The 26,664-nt window shown below is 35.6% G+C and overlaps 1 protein-coding gene across 1 annotated transcript in view; it reads left to right on the top strand.

Annotated features, from left to right (window-relative positions):
• MARCHF5 (membrane associated ring-CH-type finger 5) overlaps positions 1-26,664 on the top strand; it is a 59,076-nt gene that overhangs the window by 17,329 nt on the left and 15,083 nt on the right. The window contains exon 2 of the mRNA XM_007478815.3: positions 9,263-9,465. Coding sequence (XP_007478877.1) covers positions 9,263-9,465 — 203 coding nt within the window. The remainder of the gene's footprint in view (positions 1-9,262; positions 9,466-26,664) is intronic.

Genomic DNA, 26,664 nt, shown 5'->3' with positions numbered 1-26,664 from the left:
AATGATCTTAAGATGCAGAATATTATTATGGGCATAACCAATGTGTGGGTTTGTTTTGGTTGTTTATGCATATTTGTTTTAAAGGGTTTTTATTCCCTTTCCCTTTTTTTCCAATTGGGGTAGAGTTGGAGAGGAGAGGTTAGCAATAGTATTGTCACAAAAAAAAAAAAGTCCATTGGAGCATTTTTTATATGCGCAGTTTGAACAGAAAAATTCAGAAGAAAAACTGGACAGCTTTGAAAGTTATATATTATATGAAGTGATACAGTAAAGTGAACAGAATCAGGAAAACAACTTACACAGTAACAATATTGTAAAGAAAAACAACTTTAACAGATCTAAGAATTCTGACCACCCAGCTTTGGGGATAAAAATGCACTATTTCATAAAAACTGCTGGGAAAATTGGAGGACATTGTGGGAAAGATTAGGTAGAAAGAAAATTAGGCGAACACAGAATAGTATACATGTCAGACCTTTGGGAAGGGAAAGATTTTAAAACCAAGCAAGACTTAGAAAGAGTCACAAAATGCAAAATAAATAATCTGGAATACATCAAATTAAAAAGTTTTTGTACAAACAAAACCAATGTAACTAAAATCAGAAGGAAAGCAACAAATTGGGAAGCAATCTTCATAAAAACCTCTGACAAAGGTTTAATTACTCAAATTTACAAAGAGCTAAATCAATTGTACAAAAAATCAAGCCATTCTCCAATTGATAAATGGGCAAGGGATATGAACAGGCAGTTCTCAGCCAAAGAAATCAAAACTATTAATAAGCACATGAAAAAGTGCTCTACATCTCTTATAATCAGAGAGATGCAAATCAAAACAACTCTGAGGTATCACCTCACACCTAGCAGATTGGCTAACATGACAGCTATGGAAAGTAATGAATGCTGGAGGGGATGAGGCAAAGTAGGGACACTAATTCATTGCTGGTGGAGTTGTGAATTGAGCCAACCATTCTGGAGGGCAATTTGGAACTATGCCCAAAGGGCGATAAAAGACTGTCTGCCCTTTGATCCAGCTGGGTTTGTACCCCAAAGAGATAATAAGGAAAAAAATTATACAAGAATATTCATAGCTACACTCTTTGTGGTGGCCAAAAATTGGAAAATGAGGGGATGCCCTTCAGTTGGGGAATGGCTGAACAAATTGTGGTATATGTTGGTGATGGAATACTATTGTGCTAAAAGGAATAATAAAATGGAGGAATTCCATGGAGTCTGGAACAATCTACAGGAAGTGATGCAGAGCAAAAGAAGCAGAACCAGGAGAGCAGAACCAGGAAATCATTATACACAGAGACTGATACACTGTGGTACAATCGAAGGTGATGGACTTCTCCATTAGGGACAATGTAATGTCCCTGAACAATCTTCAGGGATCTAAAAAACACTATATACAAGCAGAGGATAAACTGAGAGTAAAAACACCTAAGAAAAGCAACTGCTTGACTACAGAGGTGGAGGGGTTATGACTGAGGAGAGACTCTAAATGAACAATCTAGAGCAAATACCAACAAAACGGAAATGGATTTGAGTCAAGAACACATGTGATACCCAGTGGAATCATGCGCTGGCTATGGGAGAGGTGGGGGGGGGGGGCAGGAAAAGAAAATGATTTTTGTTTCCAATTAATAATGTTTGGAAATGACCAAATAAAATAATGTTTAAAAAAAAAAAGAATTCTGACCAATGAAGGTTTAACTATAATTCCAATGGATAAATGATGACGCATGCTATCCACCTCCTGCCAGAGAAGTAATAGACACAAATACAGGATGAGACATACACTTTTTGGATATAACCAATGATTCGATTTGTTTTGCTTGACTGCTTATTTGTTACACATTTTGTTCATCTTTTTTCTTTGGAAAGGGAGAAGTTAGTGATACTAGTGTTTTCCAAAAAAGATTACAAAGGAAGAAAAGAATTTATAACATACTTTGGGTTCAAATCTGACCTTAGATACTTCTGGTTGTGTGACCCTGGGCAAGTCACAACTCCAGTTGCCTAGTCTTTACTGCTTTTCTGCCTTGGAACCTATACACAGCATTGATTCTAAGGTGGAATGTAAGGGTTAAAAAAAAATCCCCAGAAAACAAAAAAAGGACCTTTAGAAGGACGTTCAGGCAAGGAAGTCATACCTATAGTTTTAAAAAAACAAGCTATATGTAATATAGTTTTATATATAATCCTCTTTCTCTTTTACTTTGATGTGGAAATGTTCCTCTTTTTTGTGTTGTTTAAGAATCTTAAAAATTTATGTAAATAAAAAAAGAAACCTTCATCTCTACCCTCTCAAATACTATCTTGTTTGTAAGTCTTTGATTGCCAAATATATATATATATATATATATATATATATATATATATATATATATATAATGAACTATGTTTGCTGCTTCTTTTTTTCTCTTTACTCTCTGTAATTAAGTTGTTAGTCTCCCTCTCAACCAGACCTGAAGGTCACTAAAAATCTTGGTGCCCACCCTCTTTTTTTTTTTTGGTGCCAGTTTCAGTGAACTTAACTTTATTCTTTTTTCTCCTTGACTCCTAATTGACATCTTGCCTACCTGATCTTTTTTCAAATTTGTTTCTTCCCTTGACATCAAAGGTTCTTTTTTTTTTCCCTTATCTCTTCAGATACTCATTCTCCTCCCTGTCTTCTAATTATAGCCTTCTGTAGACTTAGTTGTTGATTCTTTTTCAATATTTCTTTTACATTTTCTTCTTTGAAAAGAGTTACATTGTCATGGCTTCGACTATTATCTCAACTTTTATAACTTTGGGCTTTAACTTTTACCTAGGTTCTAGTTATATATATTCCACTGTCAGCTGGATTTTCTACTTAGATCTAGCACTATCACCTCAAACTCAGCATGTCCAAAATGATTCTGTATACCATTCTGATTTCCCCATTTTTGTCTGTGTTAACACCATTCTGGAAGTGCCATAGACTTTAAATTTTTGAATAATTTTTTACTCTTTTCTTGTCCTTGTATAATTATTTTTTTGTTGGTAGTCACTAAATCAGGTCATACTTTTCTTCAGCCTATTAATCTTGAAGACTTTTATTTTACCAAACCTCTTTTGAGTTACCTGCTGATGCTATCTAACCTGCTTCTGCTTTAACTTGACTTAGAATGAATGGCTTAGTGGGAGATTGAGTAAATCCTGGTTTGATTGATTATAACAAATCATTTACAATACTCAGATCATCAGTGAGAGGAATTTGAAGTTAACTCCTTTATTTCACATGGGTCAACATCTTTAGGTTATTTAAGAAATAGCATAGTTAAGTAGTAGAATTAAAGTCATGTTTTGTTCCAGTTGAAAAAATAGAAAAGTTGTCATAAGCACATACTCCAATACAAATAGTTTTGTTTGTGTCTTTCAGCTAAGCCTCCAATTGGCAGGTGATAATGATAGAAATTTTTTAGCTTTTCTAGAGCTAATGAAATGATTCTGTCAACTCTTGGGACTATCCTGGTATCCAAATCCTTAGACTTTGTGAAGTCTAGGAACAGAAGGATTAACTGATTCGCACTATTATATCCTTTCGTTTAAATTTAAAATGACCAAAATCTTTAAGTATTTCCAGACAAGCAAATCTGTGAATTCTCACTTGACTAAAACTTGTGGGGTGGTCCAAAGCCCTAGGTTCCAAAGCCAGTTCTGCCATTGTTAAATGAACAAGTCAAAAGCTTATATGAAGTCCCTACTCTGAAACAGGCACTCTGATGAAGGCCTGGGTCAAAGTGGTAGAAGTGTCAGAAGAGAAAATGGGACACCCCCCCCCCCAAGAGAAGTTGTTGAGGTAGAATCAATAGGACTGGCCAACAAATTGGATATGGGGTTTGGGGTAGGGTGAAAGAGTGAGGAGTTAAGGATTACATTTAGGTTGTAAGCCTAGGTGACTGGGCATTTGGTAGTGCCCCCGATAGTTATAGGAAAGTTAGGAAGAGGAAACTGTCTATATACAGATTAAAAAATAAAATAATTGGAAGGTGTTTTAGAAAGGAAAGCATAATGACCATATGATTGATCAATAATAGGTATTTATCAAGTGCCTACAATGTACCAAGTATTGTAGACAAGTATAAGCGGTATAAATACAAAATAAATGAAGGTAATTTAGGAAAGAGGACATTAGGGTCATAGATTTTAATAGAATAGAACTCAAGAGACTAAGCCAACACCTTCATTTTACTAATGAACAAGAAGCCAAGAGATTTAAATGACTGTCACACAAGTAGTGACAAAGGCAGAATTTGAATCCAGGGTCTCTGATGCCCAAGCCAGTATGATTTCCAATTGTGTATGGCAATATCTCATTATTCAATAAGGATCACAGGGAAAAGAGATGAATAATGCTGACTGGTTCAATACTGGCTGAGGAGTATTGAAGTGGATATTTGTCATGCAGATCACTTCTGTTAAGAGGACTTCTGTATTTCATGCTCTTTTGCCCAAGACTTAACAAAGAAGCTCCCCCAGTACTTATCAATCTATTACCCACTGCAAATAATTTGTGAAGGTGCAAATAATACTGCCAGTAGAAACTTAGAAACCATTGCTGGGGGGTGGGGAGGATGGAGCCAAGATGGAATAACTAGGGCAGCAGCAGTTCACCATTTCACCATGAAAATCCTCTCCTACCAAGAGTAAAATATCGCCACAAAATGAATACAGGAGTGAAACAACCAACAAAGAAACAGAAGGAAACAACCTTTAAAAAAAGAAAAACCCAAAAGGTAGGCAGAGATCATCTGGGGAATTGAGGTGAGAAGGGAGCAGAGCTAGCAGGAGACATAGCAGCAAGTGAAGGGCAAGCCAAGAGCAAACCACCCACTGCCCCACACATCTGCTCTCACTAATATCTTGTAGGGCAAATAGAGGTCCAAGCCAACTAACTCTCCCTTGAAATTACAATCTGGGCTGAAGGGGGATGATCCAAGTGGACATAGAGCGAAGTCAGGAATCCCAGTCAGGGCTTGGGGTGAGGACACAGTTCTCAGGGGGAGCCTCCCCGGGATCTTTTTGCCCAAAACTAAGGGTGGAACTCCAGGACAGGGCAATCAAGGGTGTACCTGATTGAATCAAGAACACCTTGAGACCAAAAAGGTGAGCCTAAGCCTGGAGCTAGAATCTGATCAGCACCTGACCTGATCAAGTTCATACTGAGATCAAAAGCTTACACCTAAGCCTGAGGAAAGTCTTTAAGCTATCAGCATCTCAAGGGTCAACTGAATCAGCACAAGGAGAGAACTCTCAGAGCTCTTAGCCCTCAGGCTATCTGGTAAAATAGTAAAAACCCAGAAAATGAGCTGAAAAATAACATCAAGGAAAGACTGAAGTTGAAGAGGGCACCCCAACTTTTCAGAAAACAGAGCCTACCTATAATTAGATAGGAAAAAAAGAGCAAACAATCAAAAAGGCACCTAACTAAAGACTTTATGGAGACAGAGGTATTGATACAGAAGGGGACAGTGAAAGTAAAGGAAACACCTAAAGTCCAAAAGAAAAATATGGATTGGACACAGATTCTGGAAGAGCCCAAAAAAGACTTCAAAAACCAGTTATTAGAGGTAGAAGAAAAGTGAGGAAGAGAAATGAAAGTGTTGCAAGAAGAAACGGGCCAAATGAAAACAACCAAAAATTGACAGAGGAAAACCAGGCCTTAAAACTCAGAATTGACCATCTAGAAACTAATGATTCCATGAGAAATCAAGAAACAAAGCAGGATCAAAGGGATGGGGGAGGGGGGAAGAAGGAAACATGAAATAACTTACAGAAAAAAACTGACCTAGAAAACAGATCTAGCAGAGATGGTCTGAAAATTATTGGATTACCTGAAAGCCATTAAGAAGAAAAAATCTTGGGTGTCATATTACAAGAAATTATCAAAGATAACTGCCCAGAGATCCTTGAACAAGAAAATAAAATTGAAAGAATTCACAGATCGCCTCCAGAAAGAAATCCTCAATTGACAACTTATCAGGATCACTCAGGACCTAGTGGCTTCTACATTAAAGGATCAGAAGGCATGGAATATGATATTCAGAAAGGTGAAAGATTTGGGTTTACAACACAGAGCCACCTATCTAGCAAAACTTAGTATACTCTTTCAGGGTGGGGAAATGGTCATTCAATAAGATAGAAGATTTCCAAGCATTCCTGAGAAATAAGCCAGACCTAAACAAAAAATTTGAAGGCCAAATATAAGACACAAGAGAAGCCCAGAAAGGTAAATAAGAAAGAAAATTTAAGGTACTCATTAAGGTGAAAATATTTATATGTCTGCATGGAAAGAGGATTTCTATAATTCTCAGAAATTATTCTCAGTAGTAGAGAAGATAGAAGGAATTTACTCAGAAAGAAGGTGGGAAAGTAAGCTGATTATATGATATGATTTTTATAATGATATAAATGTAAATGTGATGATATAGAACAACATGTAGGAATATGAATGACAAAAATCAGTCAAGGACTGAGAGGGTTGCACTGAGAGAAAAGGGAAGGGAGAGAAAGAATAGGGTAAATTATATTAAAAAGGCGAGAAAAATCAATACAGAGAGGGGAGGGTAAGGGTGGTAATATGCAATGCTTAAACTTTACTCTTTGTAACTGGCTCAGAGAGGGAAAAACAAGTATACTCAGTAGGGCATAGAATTCTATCTTACCCTACAGAGAAGTAGAAGGGGAGTAAATGAAGGAAAGGAGGGAATTGGGGGGGTAACAAAAAGCAAAATACTGGTAAGGAGGAATAGAATGAAAGGGAATAGAGCAGGATCTAAAGGGGATAATATGATGGAGGGCAATACACAGTAATCATAACACTTAATATGAATGGAAAGAACTTAGGAACCAGAAATGCATTAGGAAAATATATGATTGATTACATACTGTGGTAGGGATGTGTTTACAGTTTTGATGTTAAAGGATTGCTCTACTGCAAATATGAATAACATGGAAATAGGTTTTGAACAATGATATATGTAACCCAGTGGAACTGTTTGTCAGCTTTGGAAGAGAGGGGAGGAAAGGGGGGGGGGGCTAAAATCATGAAACATGTAACCATGGGAAAATATTCTAAATAAAAATTAAAATAAAATAAAAAGATATATATATTTAAAAAGACATTGCTAGATTATTAATAGGCAAGAACTGAATACCTTAGGTGGTAGTCTCATTGTCACCCTTGAAGACAAGGAATTAAGAATATATGGTTCAGAAATTGAATAAATGGTTAAGAAAATGATGTCTAAGAAAGTCATTTGGTTCTCTAGGCCATGGTTTCAAAAAGAAGAATGATAGACTCATAACCGGGATGAAGAGCATGTAGTAAAGTGTTGTTAATGCATTTGCCTGGAATCTTGCAGGTAAAACCAAAAGGACTTTTAAAGGAAAAATATATCCAAGTTACCCGTGTCTGCAATAGAGAAAAGTTAAAGTGTTAAGGAGAAGAAAACAGTAAAGGCATGCAGATGTTCACAAGAGATAGAAACCAAGAAAGGAGTCAGTGAAATCCATACCTTTAGATATTTATGCATAGGTGCACAAAGCATAAGCAAAAAGCAAATGAAGTAAAGATCCTAACTAAGAAGGCAAATTTGAGCTTCTAGTATTAGTACTATAAGAGCATGCTTTATTCAAAAGAAACTAGGATGGGAGTTGGGGGATGGGAGGTTGTGAGAAGAGTAGCGTTGTATATCTTCATATAGTAGTAGTCTTTCGGAAGCCGAGAATGACAATATCTTCATAAGGAGCTTGTGAAACCAGAAAGGAAGTGAAGTAGGTTATAAAACCTGGATTCCAGTCCCAATTATGTTAGTCTGACGTTGGGCAAGTTCCTTAATCTGCTTACACCTCCCTTTCCTTACCAATTAAAAAAAGAAGGGAATGGATTTTCTAAGGACCTTTCCAGCTTAAAAATTATTTAATTTCTGTGTAAATTGTGATCATCCTAAGTATGAATCTCTTCTATGGTTAAATCTTTCTGTTATCTCACATTAAGTGGCATTAACTTCAGCTTTAATTAGCAATTTTTTTCTCCCCCTATACAATTATCTGCCTCCAGTTACTGATGTTAGATAGTTCGAGATATTGCTGGACATTTCTTAAGTTTTTGTCTTCTAATTTGAATTTTTTAGATCAATGAAACCATTCCATACTATATAAATATTGTATCTTCTAAAGAAGAAAAGACACTAAGTAGAAATTGGCTTAGATTTATAAACCTTTTACTTTTTCCATTCATCCTCTGATAATGTTAATCAAAAAGGGAATTGGCTACAAAGTCAAGAACAAGAACAAACCTTAAAGACATAACCATCCCACTAACACAATAATTAAAAATTTACAGTATTTCTAACATCATTGTAAATGAATCTTTTTCTCTTAAATATTCAGAAGTATGTCACTGTGTTTTGTAGACAGATTGTTTCAGTAGTTCAAACCCAAAGTCCTTCAAGACCTGGGTATTCTAGAAATAATAAAACTAATTGAAAAGACTAAAAGAAAATGAAAGGTATCTCACGGCAAAAATAATTGTCCTGGGAAACAGTTCAAGTTGATATGTTTTTTGTTTGGGGTTTCTTGGACATGGCTAATGCAAGAATTTGTTTTGCTTGACTAAATGTTTGTAACAGGTTTTGTTTTTTCTTAGTTTGAGGGTAGAGAGGAGAAGGCAAACTTTTGCTGATTTTAAAAAATTTAAAGGATAAGTGCTATGGAAAGGAATGATGAAAGGTTTCACTTTTTTTAAATGATCATGCAGCCTGGTATAGTAAAATGAATGTTGGAATTGTAATTAGTAAACCTCAGTTCAAATTTCAACTTCCCCTTTAGATGTGACACCTTTCATAACTTATTTAGCTCCTCTGAGCTAATAATAATAATAATAGCTTTTATTGTTACTACTTTTTTGCTTATACATATTATCCTCTCCTCCAACTAGATTGTAAACTTCTTGAGAGCAATGACTGTGTTGTTATGGTATTTTTTTTCCCATCTTTGTAACTACCCAGTGCCTAACAAAGAGCCTTTTACTTGGTAAATGCATATTAAATGTTTGAATTGATTTAGAGTACTAAGACATGAATTTGTTCATTATGCTAATTATTTATCATTTACTAAGTTCTTATTCATTGTGTTAGATACACCTGTTACATTTTTCAGGATAAAGAATTTTTAGTATTTTGGTACCATTCTTGCTAATATTCTAATGTATGGGTTTTATTTTAATTTATAGAAGTTGCTGGGTATGTTTTGCTACTGATGAAGATGACCGAACAGCAGAGTGGGTGAGACCATGCAGGTGCAGAGGATCTACAAAATGGGTTCACCAAGCTTGTCTACAACGCTGGGTAGATGAAAAACAAAGAGGAAATAGCACAGCACGAGTGGCATGTCCTCAGTGCAATGCAGAATACTTAATAGTATTTCCAAAGTTGGGTAAGAGAAGCTTTTTCAAATTTGAACATGGTATATTTAAATCTTTTCATATGTATGAATCCCAGGGAGCCATTTTAAATAGAATCCATGATTTGGCCTAGCATGTTTTCCTATAGCCACTTTGTAGTGTACTTGAGAATCATAAACACTTTTCTGTGCCTCTGATTCAGAACATATAAACATATATTCAAATGCTTTTAAGTCTTTATTCTAATCGTTTGAGAAGGGGGAAGGGAACTTACCCATTTGACCATGATTAAGTAAAAGAGCAAAAATATATTGACTTACATAATTCCTCCATCTCTGGTGACAACACATGGTTGGGGGGAAGCAATAATGTTTTCCTTTCCTTCTTCCCCCTCATTTCAATATTCTACTGCTTATTTTTATGTTCTGTCAGTCTGTTTAATATGATTGAGATGGCTATGACTAAGGTTGAATTTTTATAAAGTTTCTAGAAAAATTAATACTCAAACTCACCCACCAGATCTTATTTTGAAACTTTCTTTCTTAAAAACTATTTCTTTTCTGGAATATAGAATTATGAAATATGACTGAAACACCTTCAAGAAATGGGGCTCAGTGTGCTGTCATAAGGTTATTGACATGAAAAGGATTTGGAAAAAATTGGGCTCTAGGGAAAGTAGAGGAAAAAAGGTTTATGAAAAAATGGAAATAATGATAAACCTTATGCATATGCTAGCTGTTTCATGTAATTAAATGAAATGCGGTTGTTTTTTTAAAACCCATACCTTCTGTCTTGGAATCAATACTATGTATTGGTTCCAAGGCAGAAGAATGGTAAGGACTAGGCAATGGGGGTTAAGTGACTTGCCCAGGGTCACACAACTAGGAAGTGTCTGAGGCCACATTTGAACCTAGGACCTCCTGTCTCTAAGACTGTCTTTCTATCCACTGAGCCTACCTAGCTGCCCCCCCACCCCCACCCCGGTGTTTTTTATTCTCTTGGAACTTATTCTAAAATTGGGATAATACAAATTTAGATGTAGTAAAAATATTTTTCAGGTATAAAAATAAACTCCAAATGAGCTACACACAAAATGTTTCCATATTTGCTGGTTTTGTTTCTTATTTAGCATAACATAAGAGAGGTAGGGAAAAGGTTATGCCTAAAAGAGAAAATAGAGAATGTAGAGGGGAAGAACCCAAAGCTTATTAGGTACCAAACTTTTTAAAAGTTTTTTGTTTTTATCTTTAGAGCAAGTATGAAGTATTATATATATATAAAAGAAACTATCTTCTATCAGATGCTAGGCAACAAATGGAAAAAGAAGTATAATATTCCATTCCATATGGTCCTGGCCTTAATTGGCTTTCCTGGCTACCTTCCCTCTCATTTATTCTTTGGGGATTCATGGGTATTTTTAGTTATTGAGAACATGTGGAGATTTCAGGTACTAAAAATGTCTGGGTCATCTATTACAGCCTTCATTCTTGCTCCTTTGGGGACTTCCTTTCTTCTTTCCAGTTCCAATGAGTTGGTGTCTACCTTTAGCCAATTTAAAGATAAATGTTTCAAGTAATCAGTAGCAATTACAATAATTTCTTTGAGGCAAGTAAGTCCAGACCCTGTCATAACCTTAATCAACTCTGCCAAAAGAATTCAGAGTTTTTCAAAGTGGAAGGTATAACCCCTTAGGAATCATAAAAGCTGATTTAAATACATTGTTCTTCCTTTAAGCACAAATGGGGCTTCAGTGCACCTTCTTTGGCCTGACTTCCCACTTTGCAAGTTGTATACATCTTGTTTTCCAATCCTCTTCCACCTTCCTTTCAAGTGACCATTCTGTCTCCTGGGACTCTTCTAATTTGCCTTGTTCTTTACCTCTTTTTTTTCTCCTTCCATTCTCAGTTAACATGTAAGGATTCTAGAATGAACCCTTCCTTCCAACATATTGTTCCAGATAACTAGCTGATCTTGACTTCAGTGATTTAAAGTTTGAGAACTAATGTTTCAGAATAAAATCATTTTGAATTTTGAGAGGTGGGGAATTCAACTGCTCTTAACCAATCTGCATCTTGACTTTTTTTCAACCATCTGTAAGATGCAATGAAGGGTTTTTCCTAGCTTCATATCTAAGTATTTTAAATACTTATGAAGACAGTAATTGAACTGACCGAAACATATATGCCCACTTCTGTTTAATAAATTAATGGATTACACTTGTGTTAGTTCATATTGTCTTTTCAGTGTAATAATGAAAAAGCTATAATTGATTACTTCTTTATTAAGGGATAGGGTTGTTAACATCAAAATTGGTCCTTAATAATGTGATAAATTATCCTTTGTGTTTTCTATTACTCTCTTGATGAATTAGAAAGCACCTGAAAAGGACAACAAAATGAATAAACACTTGTGCATTATTTTTAATTAGTCCTTTGGCATTAATTATACACAAACACACACACATGTAGTTGTATTTAGTATACTTATATCTACATAGATTTACATTTAATTTTCAGATTCAGTTGTGGGGTTTTTTTTTGTTGTTTTTTTTTAATAAACCCATACCTTCTGTCTTGGAGTCAATACTGTGTATTGGCTCCAAGGCAGAAGAGTGGTAAGGGCTAGGCAATGGGGGTCAAGTGACTTGCCCAGGGGCACACAGCTGGGAAGTGTCTGAGGCCAGATTTGAACCTAGGACCTCCCATCTCTAGGCCTGGCTCTCAATCCACTGAGCTACCCAGCTCCCCCCTCAGATTAAGTTTTTAAAATGTATGATGCTATTCTAACTTCCCCTCCACGCATATACACTTTATTCTTTTTCACATAACCAGGATCTAAATTTCCAATATTTAAAGTGCATAGCAAAGAAAAAAACAGAAAAAGAATAACTGGGAATGATGAGGGCTTCTAAAAATTTCCTGCGCCAATAGTTGGGGAACACTGGGCCACCTGATAAACTCTAATTTATATTTGTTGCCAACAGAAAGGTTGTATTTTTGAAGAAAAAATTTTAAATCAACCACTATGTTTTCCTTTACTTTGGAATTTCCAAAGGTTTCCGCTTTTTTTGTTGAGTATGAGTTCAAAGTTGTTAATTATTTTTAGCCCATACACTGTGATTAGTATATGTTATTAAAATATATACAAGAGAGAAGTATCTTTTTAAAGAATTCTCAAAAACAAGCATGTTGAATATCAAAATGTATTCATTTTGCTTTGTTTGTATTAAATGTAAGTTTCTAGTTAACCTCCATTTAAATTTCCTTACTTATATCCCTTAGTTAGGGTTTCCCATTATAACAATGCTTTATTCAAGAACTGACACTTCAGTCTGGCAAAATACAAATATTTTACTAAATCTTATTAATAGCTAAATAATTTTATCTGTTCATGGGAAAGACAATACACATTTTCTGCACTATAATTGTAAACACCTATTGCCAAAGACCAACTAGGATTGCTCATTACATTTGTGATTCACTGCAATAATAATTCCATTACCTTGTCATTACAGGAGTTTTCTAGGGATTCTTTTCCTCTTCCAGGGATTCTTTTCCTCTCCCCTCCCCCTTCCAGAGTTTGAGTGGGCAAATTCAAACTGTCTCTGAGCCCCCAGATAACTGGAGAAAGTTAAAAGAGAAAGTGCTTGCTTTAGGTAGCTGGACTGAGTGGTGGGGCATGCAAAAAATGTCCTCAGGCACTGGAAAGAGCTTCCCAGTGCAGACTCTGCATAAGGCTCTACATATATGCAATGTTTTGCCAACTGCTGTAGATCCATGTAAACATATTCCCACCCCTCTCTTGATGCCCAGTCCGAGTTATTAAATATCTCTTCAGCTGATAACCATTTTGAGTATCAAATGTTGTGAGAACTTGCATATAATTAAATACCTCTATTTCACTGTTAGTTTTTCTCATTGTCCTTATTTTTATTTTTCTGTTTTCATAAGAATCTATAAGGATAGGAATCATGGGTATTGTAATAGCCTAACCAAAATATTTAATTCAGATGCATTCATTGAGTACATATATTGTACAGAGAGCAGTATTCAGAACTGGGATGAGGAGAAGGGCCCAAAGTTTAAACAATACACCACTGTACTTACCCTTATATGATATATAGTTTAGTAGGGGAGGAGTAGAATATTATTTTTATATATGTATATATATGCAAAATAACTAATACAGAATTGAATAAGAAAAATATAAATGGTTCTTTTGTGATCTAGAAGAAGGAATTATTAATTGAAAGGATCAGAGAAGGCTACATGGAAGATGTTCCATTTGAATAAGTCAGAATTTAATGGGTAGAAAGAAAAAAGGGAGAAAGGTATGGGGAAAAAAAGAGGATGTGGAAGTTTAGAAAAGGGAGTACCAGTAAAAGAAAAGACAGGAGAGGTTGATTGGTGCCAGATTTTGGAAGGTCTTAAATTCCAAACCAAGAAGTTTAAAGTTTTGCTTGGTGAGAAATAGGGAACTATTTTTTTTTTCTTGTTTTGAGCAGATTAGTGTATGAAGCAAGATAGCAGAATAATTGATGGATCTGTAGCTAGGAATGAGAGTCCCTGTTATAGTGATAACAGATCTCCAGGTAAAGATAACCTAAAAGCACCTGAATTCCTAAGTGAATCCAGACCTGGAAAGGGTAATTTGTGAGTCATTTTTATAGAGAAGTTGGTTAAAGCTGCAGGAAGTGACTTAGAGACATTTAGGTAAGCAGCCTATGCCAGAAAAGGCCCCATTCTTTTCTTTGGTGGTAGATATTTAAACTTAACAATTTAGTACACTATAATTTTGTTTTCCCTAAATACTTTATTATAATATTTACAGATAAGGGAGAGAAGGAATTATGGATAATCACTCAGTTGCATTTTTACTCAGACCAATACTGGATACTAAAGAGAAAAGAACTAAATTTTGATAGCTGATTTGAAATAGGAATTAAAGGGAAGTTGGCAGAACCAGGAGAACAATTTATTTTATAACATCAGTATTATAAAAATGAAGAATTTTGAGGACTGATGAAGAATAAAATGAGCAGAAGCAAAAAAAGGTTTATTCGATAACACAATATTTATAAGGACAATAACTTTGAAAGCTTTAAGTATTCTAATCAATGCAGTGAACATTCATGATTGCAGAAGATCATTGATGAAACATATTACCTACTTCCTGACAGAAAAATTCAGAGTACATAATGAGACATGTTTTTTGTTTGTTTTTTAAAACACAGCCAGGGAAGAAATTTGTTTGACTTAAATAAATATATACATATATGTTTGTAAAAAGGAATTTGTTTTTTAATAGGAAGGGGAATAGATTATTAACATTTGAAAAATAATTTTTTTAGAAAAGAAAATGGATAATAAAGAGATTGCAGCATGGGATAGTGGAAAGGGTGTTAGAGTCAGAGGAACTTAATTAAAATTCTGGCCTTATAAAATATGTGTCCTTAGACAAATCATTTAGCCTCTGTGGGCCTCAATTCTTCATCTGTGAAATGAAAAGGTTTTACCAGCTGGTCTCTGAGATCTTTTATCTGTCTACAAATCTATGTTCTTATGATTCTCCATGTGAATATAGAGAGCAGAGATTAAATGGTAAGGCTAAAAGAAGATGACTAAATGGCAATAAAGAGACAAAGTGGCATTTAGACACTATCTGAATTACATGGATATTTAGGAAACATTGCTTAGATACTTAGAACTAACAACAGGGAAGTAAGCTTATTACTTCATGGAAGAAATACCTCTTTTGTAAACTGTACACAGTATATAAATGTGGTTAGTTATTACCATTGCCATTATAATTATTATGTTAATTTTATACACTAGCTTTCACAGGTCCTTGATATGTTGATGTAATGACAAAATGCTTTAAGAAATTGGCTGGCTAGAATGATAATACAGAACAATTAGAACAGATTAACTGGAATAAATTAGAGAGAATTATAGGACATATATTTGAACCAGGAAGAAAAATGACAGTAGAGACACTTAAAGGTTCCTGAGTCCATGAACCAAGAAAAGGGAGCATTTGCAGGGTCAATCCAGGAGATGTGAATAACTTTTGTGTCCTAGATAAGAAATTGCCTTTCTACATTAGGAGCCTACTTAGACCCCAGAGGAATAAAGAGGTGATTGCAGAGTAGATATAGTATGATCTGAAATGAAAGGGATATACTCTTAATGTTCATAGAGAATAGAAATTAATAAATTATCATGAAGAGGAACATTTGAAACCTTTGAAGGCCTTTTCCAGTTTAACCAGTAGGATTCACCTCTATAATGATCAGATTCAGACATGGCCATAATCATGTTTTATTGTAATTAAAACTATGATTCTTTAAAAAATGGATTTTTCCCCCTAAATCCATTTTTTCTTTAGCACCTTATAATAAATGCCATGATCCTTATTGAATTGATATGTGTGGTTAGGAGAAAGAGAGGAGGGTCACCACAATCAGGCCAGAAAAGTAGAAACCTGGAAAGAGTTCTGTGGCTATAGCTACAAAAGGAGGGGTTCACATTTCTAATGCTTTCCAGTCCTTGGAGGTCCAGAATTAACAAAAAGGAGTCAGCAAGTTGTTAATAAGAACTAGAAAAGGGAGTAAGTAGGCTTGTGTAGTGAATCATTGTTGCCCCTTCTCTTTCCTTTATCATATATATCAGTCATAGGGATTATTGACATGAATAAATGGAAATCATCGACATTATCTAGTGTCTCAGACATGAATATTACTGGGAATGCGTGCTTACCTGAACAACTATAAATTCACTCAATCATTAGATATTTGTTTAGTGCCTGCTATGTGCCAGGCACCATACTAAGCACTGGGGATTAAAAAAGTCAAAAGAAAATCTTGCCTTTAAGGAGCTCACAATCTAGTAAGGGAGACAACAAGCAAATAAGCTATGAACAAGATAAGTAGGAAATAATTAAAAGAGGGAAGGCTCTAGAATTAAGTGGGATTGAAAAAGGCTTCCTTTGGAAGTTAGAAGACTTGAAAGGAGCCTGGGGAGTTGAAAAGGGAGAACATGGGGTGGGGCGGGGACAAGCAGAAAAAATGCCCAGAGCTGAAAGATGGAACTAGGAGGTTTAGATAACAAATTGCATTTGGATAAGAATAATGATACTGAGATAAGATAATGTTTATGAATTGAAATCCCAACTGGAAAGTAAAAATGTATGTCCTTGGGTGTGGTTCAAGGCTCAGTTTGAAAAATTACTTAGATGAACCTTCTAGAAACTGTTATATAACTGACTTAAGTGGGTTCAATTGTTGACATTTTTTCTCCATTGTCCCTTTCTGGAGCAAGAAAAGAGGCAGTTGATGGAAATGGAGACTAGGGCTATTGACTGGGAAAAAACACAGAACTATTAAGTAGTTCGAAAAACCATTTTAATTAAGGAAAGGAGTTCAGTGCAAAATTAGGCCTCCACGAAGAGCTCTGAGGATTGGAACTCTGGTTGCCCTGGTCATTGATCCCTGGGAAAGCCAACTAGAGCTACATTGACAACTCCAAGGAGCCATTAAAGTGGGAAGCTTAAATACCTTTCTTGGGAAATATGGGGAGACTGATGATGAGAGGGATAGTGACTTTACAATGGTAACAAAGGAAAACGAGGAGTCCCAGACAGAAATAACTGTGAGGGGCTGATGCTTTAAAATGGGCACAAAAGGGGGAAAACTGGGCTACCTTGGTAAAAGACTTTGGTGTAAGGGGAGCCATTGGGACAAAAGAGATACTTGACAACTGATGGGATTAGTCATCCCCACCTAAACTACTTTAAGATCTATTAGTCTAAGACTTTGAGGTTGGACTTTCCCTTCAGGGAGAAACTCTCCAGTTTGACTAGGTCAAACCTGGGACTTTTACCTTCAAGCTAAGTAAACTGGGTGTCATTAACTCTTACCAGGCTACAATTTTGGGGGCTTCTAGATTCTGTATTGACAGAGCTAATAATAAAACTGTAGCTACTTTGTCCATCTAGTTTGTTTATAGGAGCACAGTAAGAGTTCTTTTATTGATGATGGTTTGGGGTAATTTTAACTTTTAAAAGGAAAGAATTAAAGTAAGACCTTAATTGAACAATGTTAACAGAATTCCTTAGATTTTATTTTTTATGATATACTGAAATCATTCTAGTACAGATTTTTAAGCCACCATCTGCAAATATCTTCATTTTTTTAAGAAAAAAAAAAGTCTTACCATATTTATTCGTGTCATAGGAATTGTGCCTGTTTACGGATCTAGAAGTGTCCCATTTATAACCCTGGGTAGAGTCAAGGCTAGGTGTTCTGTGAACCTGGGTACATGTAGTCCTCACTCTGCATTCATATGAGCTTGTTTTTTATAAATATATAGGATTCATTTGCAATCTGTGAGACATACTTTACTTTTTTTTTAATTTCTAAAATACATCCCCTTTTTGTCAGCATTGAGTGTTTACTGTGGAGCAGAATGGCTAAAGCCTCATGACAATGAAAACCTAATGCTGCCTATATCTTCTTTTCCCTCTTCCTTTACCATTTGTGCTAATTGCTGAGAAGATTAGGAATTGAGTTCTTGGGCCCTGAGTTTGGCAGTGAAAAAGAGAAAGAAGACAGTGTACTATATAGCAAAGTAATACTATTTGTTCTGTGACAAGGGAATCACTTTAAAAGACTGATATATATTAATTTAAGGTCGCCAAGGAATTCAGCTATGTAATTCCTAAATGAAAACTCAAGTCAGCAGTCAATCTTTTATGGAGTTTAATTACAATAGGAGGAAGAAAGGAATTAGAGATAGGGAGAGAAGGGAATAGGGCTTAAATACCCCTTCTGTTTAGGCTGGGCCAAAAGGCCCAAGCCCTTAGATAGCTGGGGCAAAGAAAAGAGATCAGTCCCTATTACTCACGTGACCAAAATGGAGAAACAGTCTCAGAGGCCCCCACTTTCAGCTTCCTTCAGAGCAAGCTTCTCAGAGCACACACCAACCACACCGACCAACTTCTCAACCACCACCTCGAGTCTTCAGACCCCCCTATCCTTAAGGAAACCATCCAAGTTCCCTCCCCTCAGTCCTCACATCTACCAATCACGTGTCCATCAATTTCCCTGTGCCAATGGAGGCTCTAGCTTAACCCAGGACCGCCCAGAGGTCTGGCTTTGCACATCTCTGTTGAAGGTCATATTTTCAAATAATTAAATCTTTGATTCTTTGCTACAGCCCTTTCTAAATCCTGTTAACCTGAGTAGGGTAGAGATTGAAATAATTAAATTTTGATCTAGGCTGCAGCCCTTACTCAATCCTGTTAGGACTGAATAGGGTGGAGATTGATTCCAAGTATCTCCATTGTATCAATTCTAAACTCAATCATGACTCAAAGAAATTCCTGTTCTATGCTTAAGCATAGGTCAAAGTCCTTTCCATTGTTCAGCAAAAGGTTTCTGTCCTAAAGTAATCTTAAGAAGGGAAGAAGAAGGAACCTCCCATGCCAATGGGGTTCACATTCCAATAGTCAAGACCCACTATCAATAGGAAATTTTTCAAGTATGAAATTTCCCAATGGTGAAATTTCCAACATTTATAAGTCTAAGAAATTTTGAGGTTACAGTTCCCAACATTAGCATGGACTCTCATATCTATGCAGCTGTTTTCTTGAGTAGGAGAAATAGACAATGGAAAGATACTGAATTAGTAGTAAGATGCCTCAGATTTGAGACCTCAGGCAAGTCAGATAACCTCTCCAAAACTACCTCATAAAATTGTTGTGAGGAAAATGCTTTATAAATTATAAAGTACTTCATAAATGTGAGTTATTATAGTATTGATTGAGGCTATGAGAGTTCAGGGGATTCTGCTTTCTAGGTTCCAGTATTCAAAAAGTTGACAAAAAAGCTTGATGAAGATATTCTCTTTCGTGCTTGTAAAAGGGTGACAAGGAACCTACTCTTGGTATTAGGAAATAGAGAGGATATATCTCTTAACTTGCAACCATTTAGTAACAGCTAGTAAAAGGTTTGTGCATTATGGCCCTTCCATACTCATTGCTATAAATGCCAGAATCTGCTATAAATGCCAGAATCCTAACTCCAAACCACATTAGAATAACATTGCTTTGACACTGTTGGTTGTGAATTTAAAGAATTGAATGTGATAGAAAGGAAGAAAAAGCAGAAGTAGTTGTGCCTAACTCCCAATAAGGATTGGTCTACCTATCTGATGATTCTCATCCAAAAATAAAATCTCGCACATTACCTACATTTTTTCACATTGCTTTATTGTTTAACCTGAAGTTTTAATAATTAGAGATTCATTTGGGTTTCCTTTTTGTGTCAGTTTAGATTCAAATATTCCCTTTTTCTTAAAATCCAAGGTCAGCTTTCCTAAGGAAATGAGGCTTTCACTTATGAGATAAGAATAATAGGTAATCTTAGATCATGAAACACTTAGGGGAAAGGTAAAAGAAGGCATGAGTTAAGGTGCCAGCCTGTACAAAACCATTCTTAGCTCCTTGGGGAGACCCTGGTCCTAGTCCAAACCACCTCTTTTATATCTTCTTTTCTAGTCCAGGCTTAGCTACTGACTTGCTATTTGACCTTTATCCAATGATTTAACTTCTCTGGGTCTAGCATCTTCTTTGGTAAAATGAGGAGGTTAGATCTAACACTATATTTCCGAGGTCATGAAACCAGCAAGATGAAAATTAGTCATTTTCTCCAAAATGCTCCAACTTCTCTAAAATAAGCAATTATGAACCAGATAAAGAGAAATTAAAGCTAAATCCACAGGAAAAAAAGTACATAACCCAAGTAAACATCATTTATCATTCCTCCTCCACCAGCTTCTATGATTGGTAGCATCATAAATTAACAGGCACAAGTTTGTACAGGGCCCTTCTTGGTATCTATTGCAGAAACTGCCTGGAGCATTTGCTTTGTACTATGCCCATCCTAAGAAAAGCAGTAGATGCCAATTCAAACCAGCCAAATATGAAAAGAAAGAAGGAAGATTGGATCAGGCAGTATGCCAGGAATGTCAACTAAACATTGGGCCTAAAGAAAAGAGGACAGAAATCTAGCAGGGAGTTAGTCTTTTTCCCACGGGGGGTACTCCAGGCAGGGACTAAGGCAGGCAGATTCTTTCTACCCAGTAAAAGAAAGTGAGGCAGTGTTGCAGCTTAATCTTCCAGCATATTTCTGCCAGCAAAGGTCAAAGGACTAAAAATGAATGATAAGAATATTTAAGAAAAAATGTTTTTTTAATACTCAAACACTAAAGATTTCAGGAGATAATTTTGCCCAGTGAAAAAAATAGATAAAGCTATAAAAAGATGAACAAGTCCTCAAAGAGAATATAAAGCTCGCTTAACAAATCTTATAATATAAAGGAAAGGGAATTAATGTCTTAAAAGATATAGAATACTCAACTCCAAAAGACCATAGAATAATAACAAGAAACATGAAAACAGTTCAAAATAGATGAGATCCCCCAAAGAAGTAAATAAGCACTGAAATAATGTAAGCCAAAATTTGGTGCCCTTAATGCAAAATTAAACTTAATTAGATTTAGAAAAAGATCAAGAATAACAAATATGGAACATGGTAATAACGTTATGAAGGAAAATCTGGCAAGAAGTTAAACAAATGGCAACAATGTTTAAAAAAAACACTTATAGAATTCAAAATCTTGAAAGAAGGTATAGAGATAATCTAGGAATTGTAGGCCTGATAAAGTAAGAACACTGATAATAATAGCCAGCATTTATATAGCATTTTAAGATTTGCAAAGCCCCTTTACATGTTACCACATTTGATCTTCACAATAATCTTGTGATATTTACCATTATTATCTCCATTTTACAGATGAGGAAACAGGCTAAAGTGATTTGCCCCAGGATCATACAGTTATTGGGTCTAAAACAGAATTTGAACTCAGATTTTTCTCACCCCAAATCCAGTACAGCCTCTACTATGCTACCTAGCTGCTCAGATAAAAGAATATTATGATTTAAAACAAAACAAAGAAACCTGAATACCACAATGCTGGCAATAATACCAGAACCGCCAAGAACTTCTGAGGACAAACAACAAAATATCAATTGTGAGAATCTATAGATTGCCTAGAAGTGAGTAGAACCTCTATGCTTTGGTCTCCAAGATGAATAACAGCAAAATTTAACTCCCGAAACAAAAGATTTTGTAAGTGACCAAAAGACTTGAATATATGGTTGAGGAAATTTTAATAACAAAAAACTGTTCTATAGTCACAGAAATCCTAGACTGGAATGGAATAGTACATTCCAAAATTAAAATAATAACCCAAAATTATATATCCTGCAAATCTGAGCCTGATCATCAGTGAAAAATAGAAATACTCAAAGAAGGGAATTTGAAGTATTCCTGCCCTACCCAAAAAATAGATCCAAGCAGACTATTTGATTTATAAACATCCATGGAAACAGAAAATAGGTGAATAAATGCAATTAGCAGGAAAGAATGATTAATTAAATCAATTAACTCATGTTTAAAGGTTTTGTTTTTCAGTCTGTTGGGAAGCTTTTATTAAAGTTTTTATGTGCCAGGCACTGTTCTTAGCTCTGATGTAAAAAGACAGTTCCTGCCCTCAAGGAGTTTATATTCTAATGAGGAAAAGAACACACAAAAGGAATTGGGGTGGGGGTGGGGTAGAGGAACAGCTATGGAGAAGTCCAGAAAAGTGAGTGCAGTCTGATGGGAAATTGAAGAGACAGTAGCCTGGATACCCTCCTTAAATAAAAGGAAGAGCCCACCCTGCAAAGAAAAAACAAAAAGGGTACACATAATTTAAAAGGACATAAAAGAGTAAAGATATAAGCAGAACTTTAAAGAGAAGTGAAGGTAGGGAGAGCAAAATTGAAATACCATTACTCTCCTCTAGAGAGAAATTTGTGTGTTTTGTGGGAATGGCTCACAGAGCGGTACATAAATAAAGAGGAGGTAAATGGGGAATGCATTTCTGCCTGATCCACAGGTGAAGAGTGAAAGTAAGTGGTTTCTTTCATCCCTTTGGAAGAAATGAATGGGAGAGGTAGTTGTGACAGATTGAGTCTAGGAGACTGAGGAGCATGGGGAATAGAGGGCAGGTCTCATTGAATAACTTCCCTTGGAGATTCTGTATATCTTTGAGAATGGGACCTTAAGGGTGGGTTATTTTGGAGACTTGATACTTTGGGAAGCTACCTTCAGAGAGAGGGTTGTGCCTCCCTGGTAAACATCCTGGCTCAGAGTATGGGTATATGAGGCAGCTGGTAAAAGGAATATTTTGGGATATGGGGTGTCCTATAGATCCAGAGATAAGATGGCTTGGTCTTTGAGAAAATGATCCCAACAGGATTGAGATGAATTTCTTTTATGCAGCATTTGCTTCTATCCTTTGTACTCTGTCCGCTGTACTACTTTGCTACCTCATAGATGGTCATCTACCTTTGCTTGAAGTTCCAGAAAGACCTTTAAGGAATTTTATTATTAATTATAGATTACTAGATTTTTTTTCTAAGTGCCTCAAAGAAAAGGATTGTGTCATATTTCTTTTTTGTCCTCTTGTGTTTTTTATATTCCTAGATACACAAGTAATAACAATACAATAACTCATTTATATAGCAAAGCATTTAACAAGTATCATCTCATTTTATTCTCACAACAACCCTGGGAAGTAGATGCTGTTATTATCCCCATTTTACAGATGAGGAAACTGAGGCAGACAGGTGACCAGCTTCAAGTACTAAATATTTGTTGGTTTCTTTTACTTTATCTCATCTTGTACACAAAACAGATTTGCTTGCTTAAAATACTATTTTTATTCATTTACTAATCAGACATTAAGGATCATACCCAAATATTCATTAGTATAATATATGCAATTATGTGATGAATGCTTAAAAGAATTGCAAAAGTACTGTGTGAGGTCTAATAGAAAAGAAAAGTCTTTATTGGCCTAGGAGGGGATCCAAGGCTCTTTCATGGAAGTGGTGACATTTGTTTGAGATTTTCAAAGATGAGTAAGCAGTAAGTCACAAAAAGCATCCCAGACAAGAATAGATAAAATCAGCATGGTCACTTATAGGCATGAAGGTACGTGGTGCATTTAGAAGAACAATTTTGTACTTGGCTCAAGTACAAAATATTTACAGGAGAATAATAATAGGAGATGAAGCTCTAAAAACAGGGTGGCATCAGTTGTGCAGATTTTGGAGTGCCAGAAGTTGGACTTTAATTCCGTCAATAGTTGAGAACTACTGAAGATTTTTTAGCTATAGGGTCATATGATCAGATCTTTGTAGGAGAAAGATTATTCTGGAAGTATAAAAAAAGATTAATCAGGTGAAGGAGGCTTGTGTGCATTAACCCATCAGGTAGGACATCATTAAAGTAATTCAGATGTATAGTATAGGATTAGAGATGGATGTGGGAAATGTGCATTGAAATTCATGGCAGAACTTGGGATATGAAGGGGAGGAAAGTCAAAGATACTCTTCCATTTCTTTAATAACCTACAAAACAGCTGTCTAATGCTTATTATGTTGCCAGATTTATTTAAAAGCCTGGCATCCATCTTCTGCCTCACCTTTACCTGCCCTGATTACTTAATTTTTTTACTATTCATAAATGTCCTCTTTCAACATGCACACTCTTTGTAGCTTTGCTTTACCAAAATCTTGTCCATGCCATCTGGAATTCTTTTTACAATATCAACACATTCCACGGTTTAAATTATGATTTCTTACAACATGCCTTTCTTGTTTATGAATTGTATTGTGCAGTCATCGTACTTTGCTTAATTATGCCTTTGATCTATGCTCTAGTTTTGTTTGTTTGTCTTTTCTCTCCAACTTAGATTGTAGGCTCCTCAAGGGCAGAGACCAGTGTTTTCTACTTCATTTGTATTTCCCATACATTATACCTTGTATAATGCCATGCAAACAATAGGCGCTTAATAAGTACTTGAGTTGAGTTGGTGGTATAATAGAATATTTTGGGAATTTTAATTGGACACAGTTCTACCCATATCAATTTTGTAAAGGGCTATTATATATCTATGCTGTAGTCACTATGAGGATGTAGCTACTTGGACAAGTGGAGTTGGTGACATTGTGCTTTGTCCTGGAGCCTTTATTATTGTTAGCTTAGTTAAACCTTTAGCTTTGCTGTCTCAATAAACAGCAGATTTTCATTCCCTTGAGGATTATAGGCCTCCTTTTCAATATTATTGTTAACCATGAAACAGTTTTCTGTACTCTGGTTAAGAATTTAGCCCCTCTTGCCATGTTTATAATCTGATGACTCAGTTCCCAGTTGTTAAGAAAAATTTCTTACTGTTGGGCCATGAATACAGAGGACAAAGTAGATCCTTGTCCTTGCAGAAAGATGCTTTGCATTGATGCAAGCATTATGTTTAAAGTTGAAACTTTTATTAGTTATTGTACCTCAGTTTCAAAAGATCTAGTAGTTACTATGGTGAAGAATGCAGAAGAAGTGAAGCTATTCTTGTACCTAAGAATAAATCTCATGAGTTTCCCCCATAACATTAGTTGTCAACCTAATTGGTTTTTGAGATACTTTTTTTAAAAAGCAAAACCCAAGTTTTATTGGCTTAGAGTTTTATTGCTATTGCCTATTTTAAAATCCATTTTGATAGTAAAATACTTAACACAGAGCACTATTGCACTTTGTCATTGAGATAACAATTGGTACTCAGTAGAGAGTGCCTGCTGTACATCCTGATAAAATGCCAAGTGCTGAAGTAGCTGTGTTCTGGAGGGGCCCCCAACCAATCATTGCCAAATCATAATCATCAGAAAGCATTTATTAAGCACCTATCTGTACATGGTTCTGTCCTAGGCACTGTACAAAGCAAGTTAAACAGACATGACCCCTGCCCTCTGGGAGCTTACAATCTAAGATGATGCTGACTTGGACAGCCATAAAGGATATTCAGACAACTGAGCAAATACTGAACAAGAACATAAAGTACTAACATTATGTACAAGCCAAGGGGTAAGTGCATTATGGTGGGGGTAGTGTGTAAAGGGACAATAGTAGTATTTGCTTGTTCAGACAGGGTAAGTCTACCTTTAGGACTTCATTAAAAAAATAGAATTTTAGATTGGACATGATGGTGAAAGGGCTCAGCAGGCTGAGGGAAGAAAAGAAAACTCAAAAGAAGGAAATAAATGGAGAAAAGGTTAACTTCTAGGCAGTTCTGAGATCATTCAGGCATTAGGAATGTGAGCATTAATTCACTTACACACTTTGAAACTGGGCTACAAGTCATGACCAGTTTCAGGTTAATATTCAAAGAGAAATTAAGGATTGTAATAGCAATAATAATAATAATTGTAATAGCTTGAGGACTTTGACATGTGTCTCCTTTAGTCATTGGTCTCCTAGCAAGAACTTGGAATGTTCAGAAGAATTACTAAACCCTATTTGGGGACCAGAATAAATTCATTAACATTATTATTTTGTGAGGCACTTGTGTGCTCATTGAATTAAGTTACATTCTAGGAATTTTTCTTTCTCAGAAAAATCAGGAAGTTACATTAGACTATCACTATTATTTTAAGAGCTGTGGGTTGGTGGCAGAGTGGGATGTGGAGAGGCGTTGGGAGGGAACCCTTAGAAATGACCTAGTGCATTCCCCTTCTCTTTATAGCCAAGGAAACTGAAACCCAGAGAGGTATGCTGCTCACAGTTACCCATCTATTTAATGCAGAGCCAAAAACAGAATTTAGACTTCCTCCTAACCAGTCCAGCACTCTTTCTCCTCTATCATATTGCTATTCTTAATTACGCATCCTCACCTAAAGGAAGGATGTTAGTATTATATAGGTAATGCAAGCATATTCCAGCAGATGAGACATCATATAAGTTTGAAACAGCCTGTCAGGACTCCATTGTGTGATGGCTATAGATAACTGAACTTCATTTGGGATTATATTGGCTTTAAATTTAAAACTGCCTCTATACATATTGCAGGCCCTACCAGACAAAACAGCTTATCAAATAGATTGAGTCAAATGATTTTCCTCTAAGCAAATCTAAAAATTGAGATTTATACAAAATAAAAATTAGGTAATTGTGGTTTATTTGCTTTATAAAAAGTTGGCTTCCTTAGTATATTTTAAATTGTTAAATGTACAAATGTATTTCCACAAAATTTCTTCATGAATACTATATATGGGTGGTAAAGTAATGTGTTCCT

The sequence above is a fragment of the Monodelphis domestica genome, chromosome 1, assembly GCF_027887165.1.
Source record: "Monodelphis domestica isolate mMonDom1 chromosome 1, mMonDom1.pri, whole genome shotgun sequence".
NCBI classification, from domain to species: Eukaryota; Metazoa; Chordata; class Mammalia; order Didelphimorphia; family Didelphidae; genus Monodelphis; species Monodelphis domestica.
The sequence above is the reverse complement of the archived record's forward strand: the minus strand, read 5'-3'. Positions and strand labels throughout refer to the sequence as shown.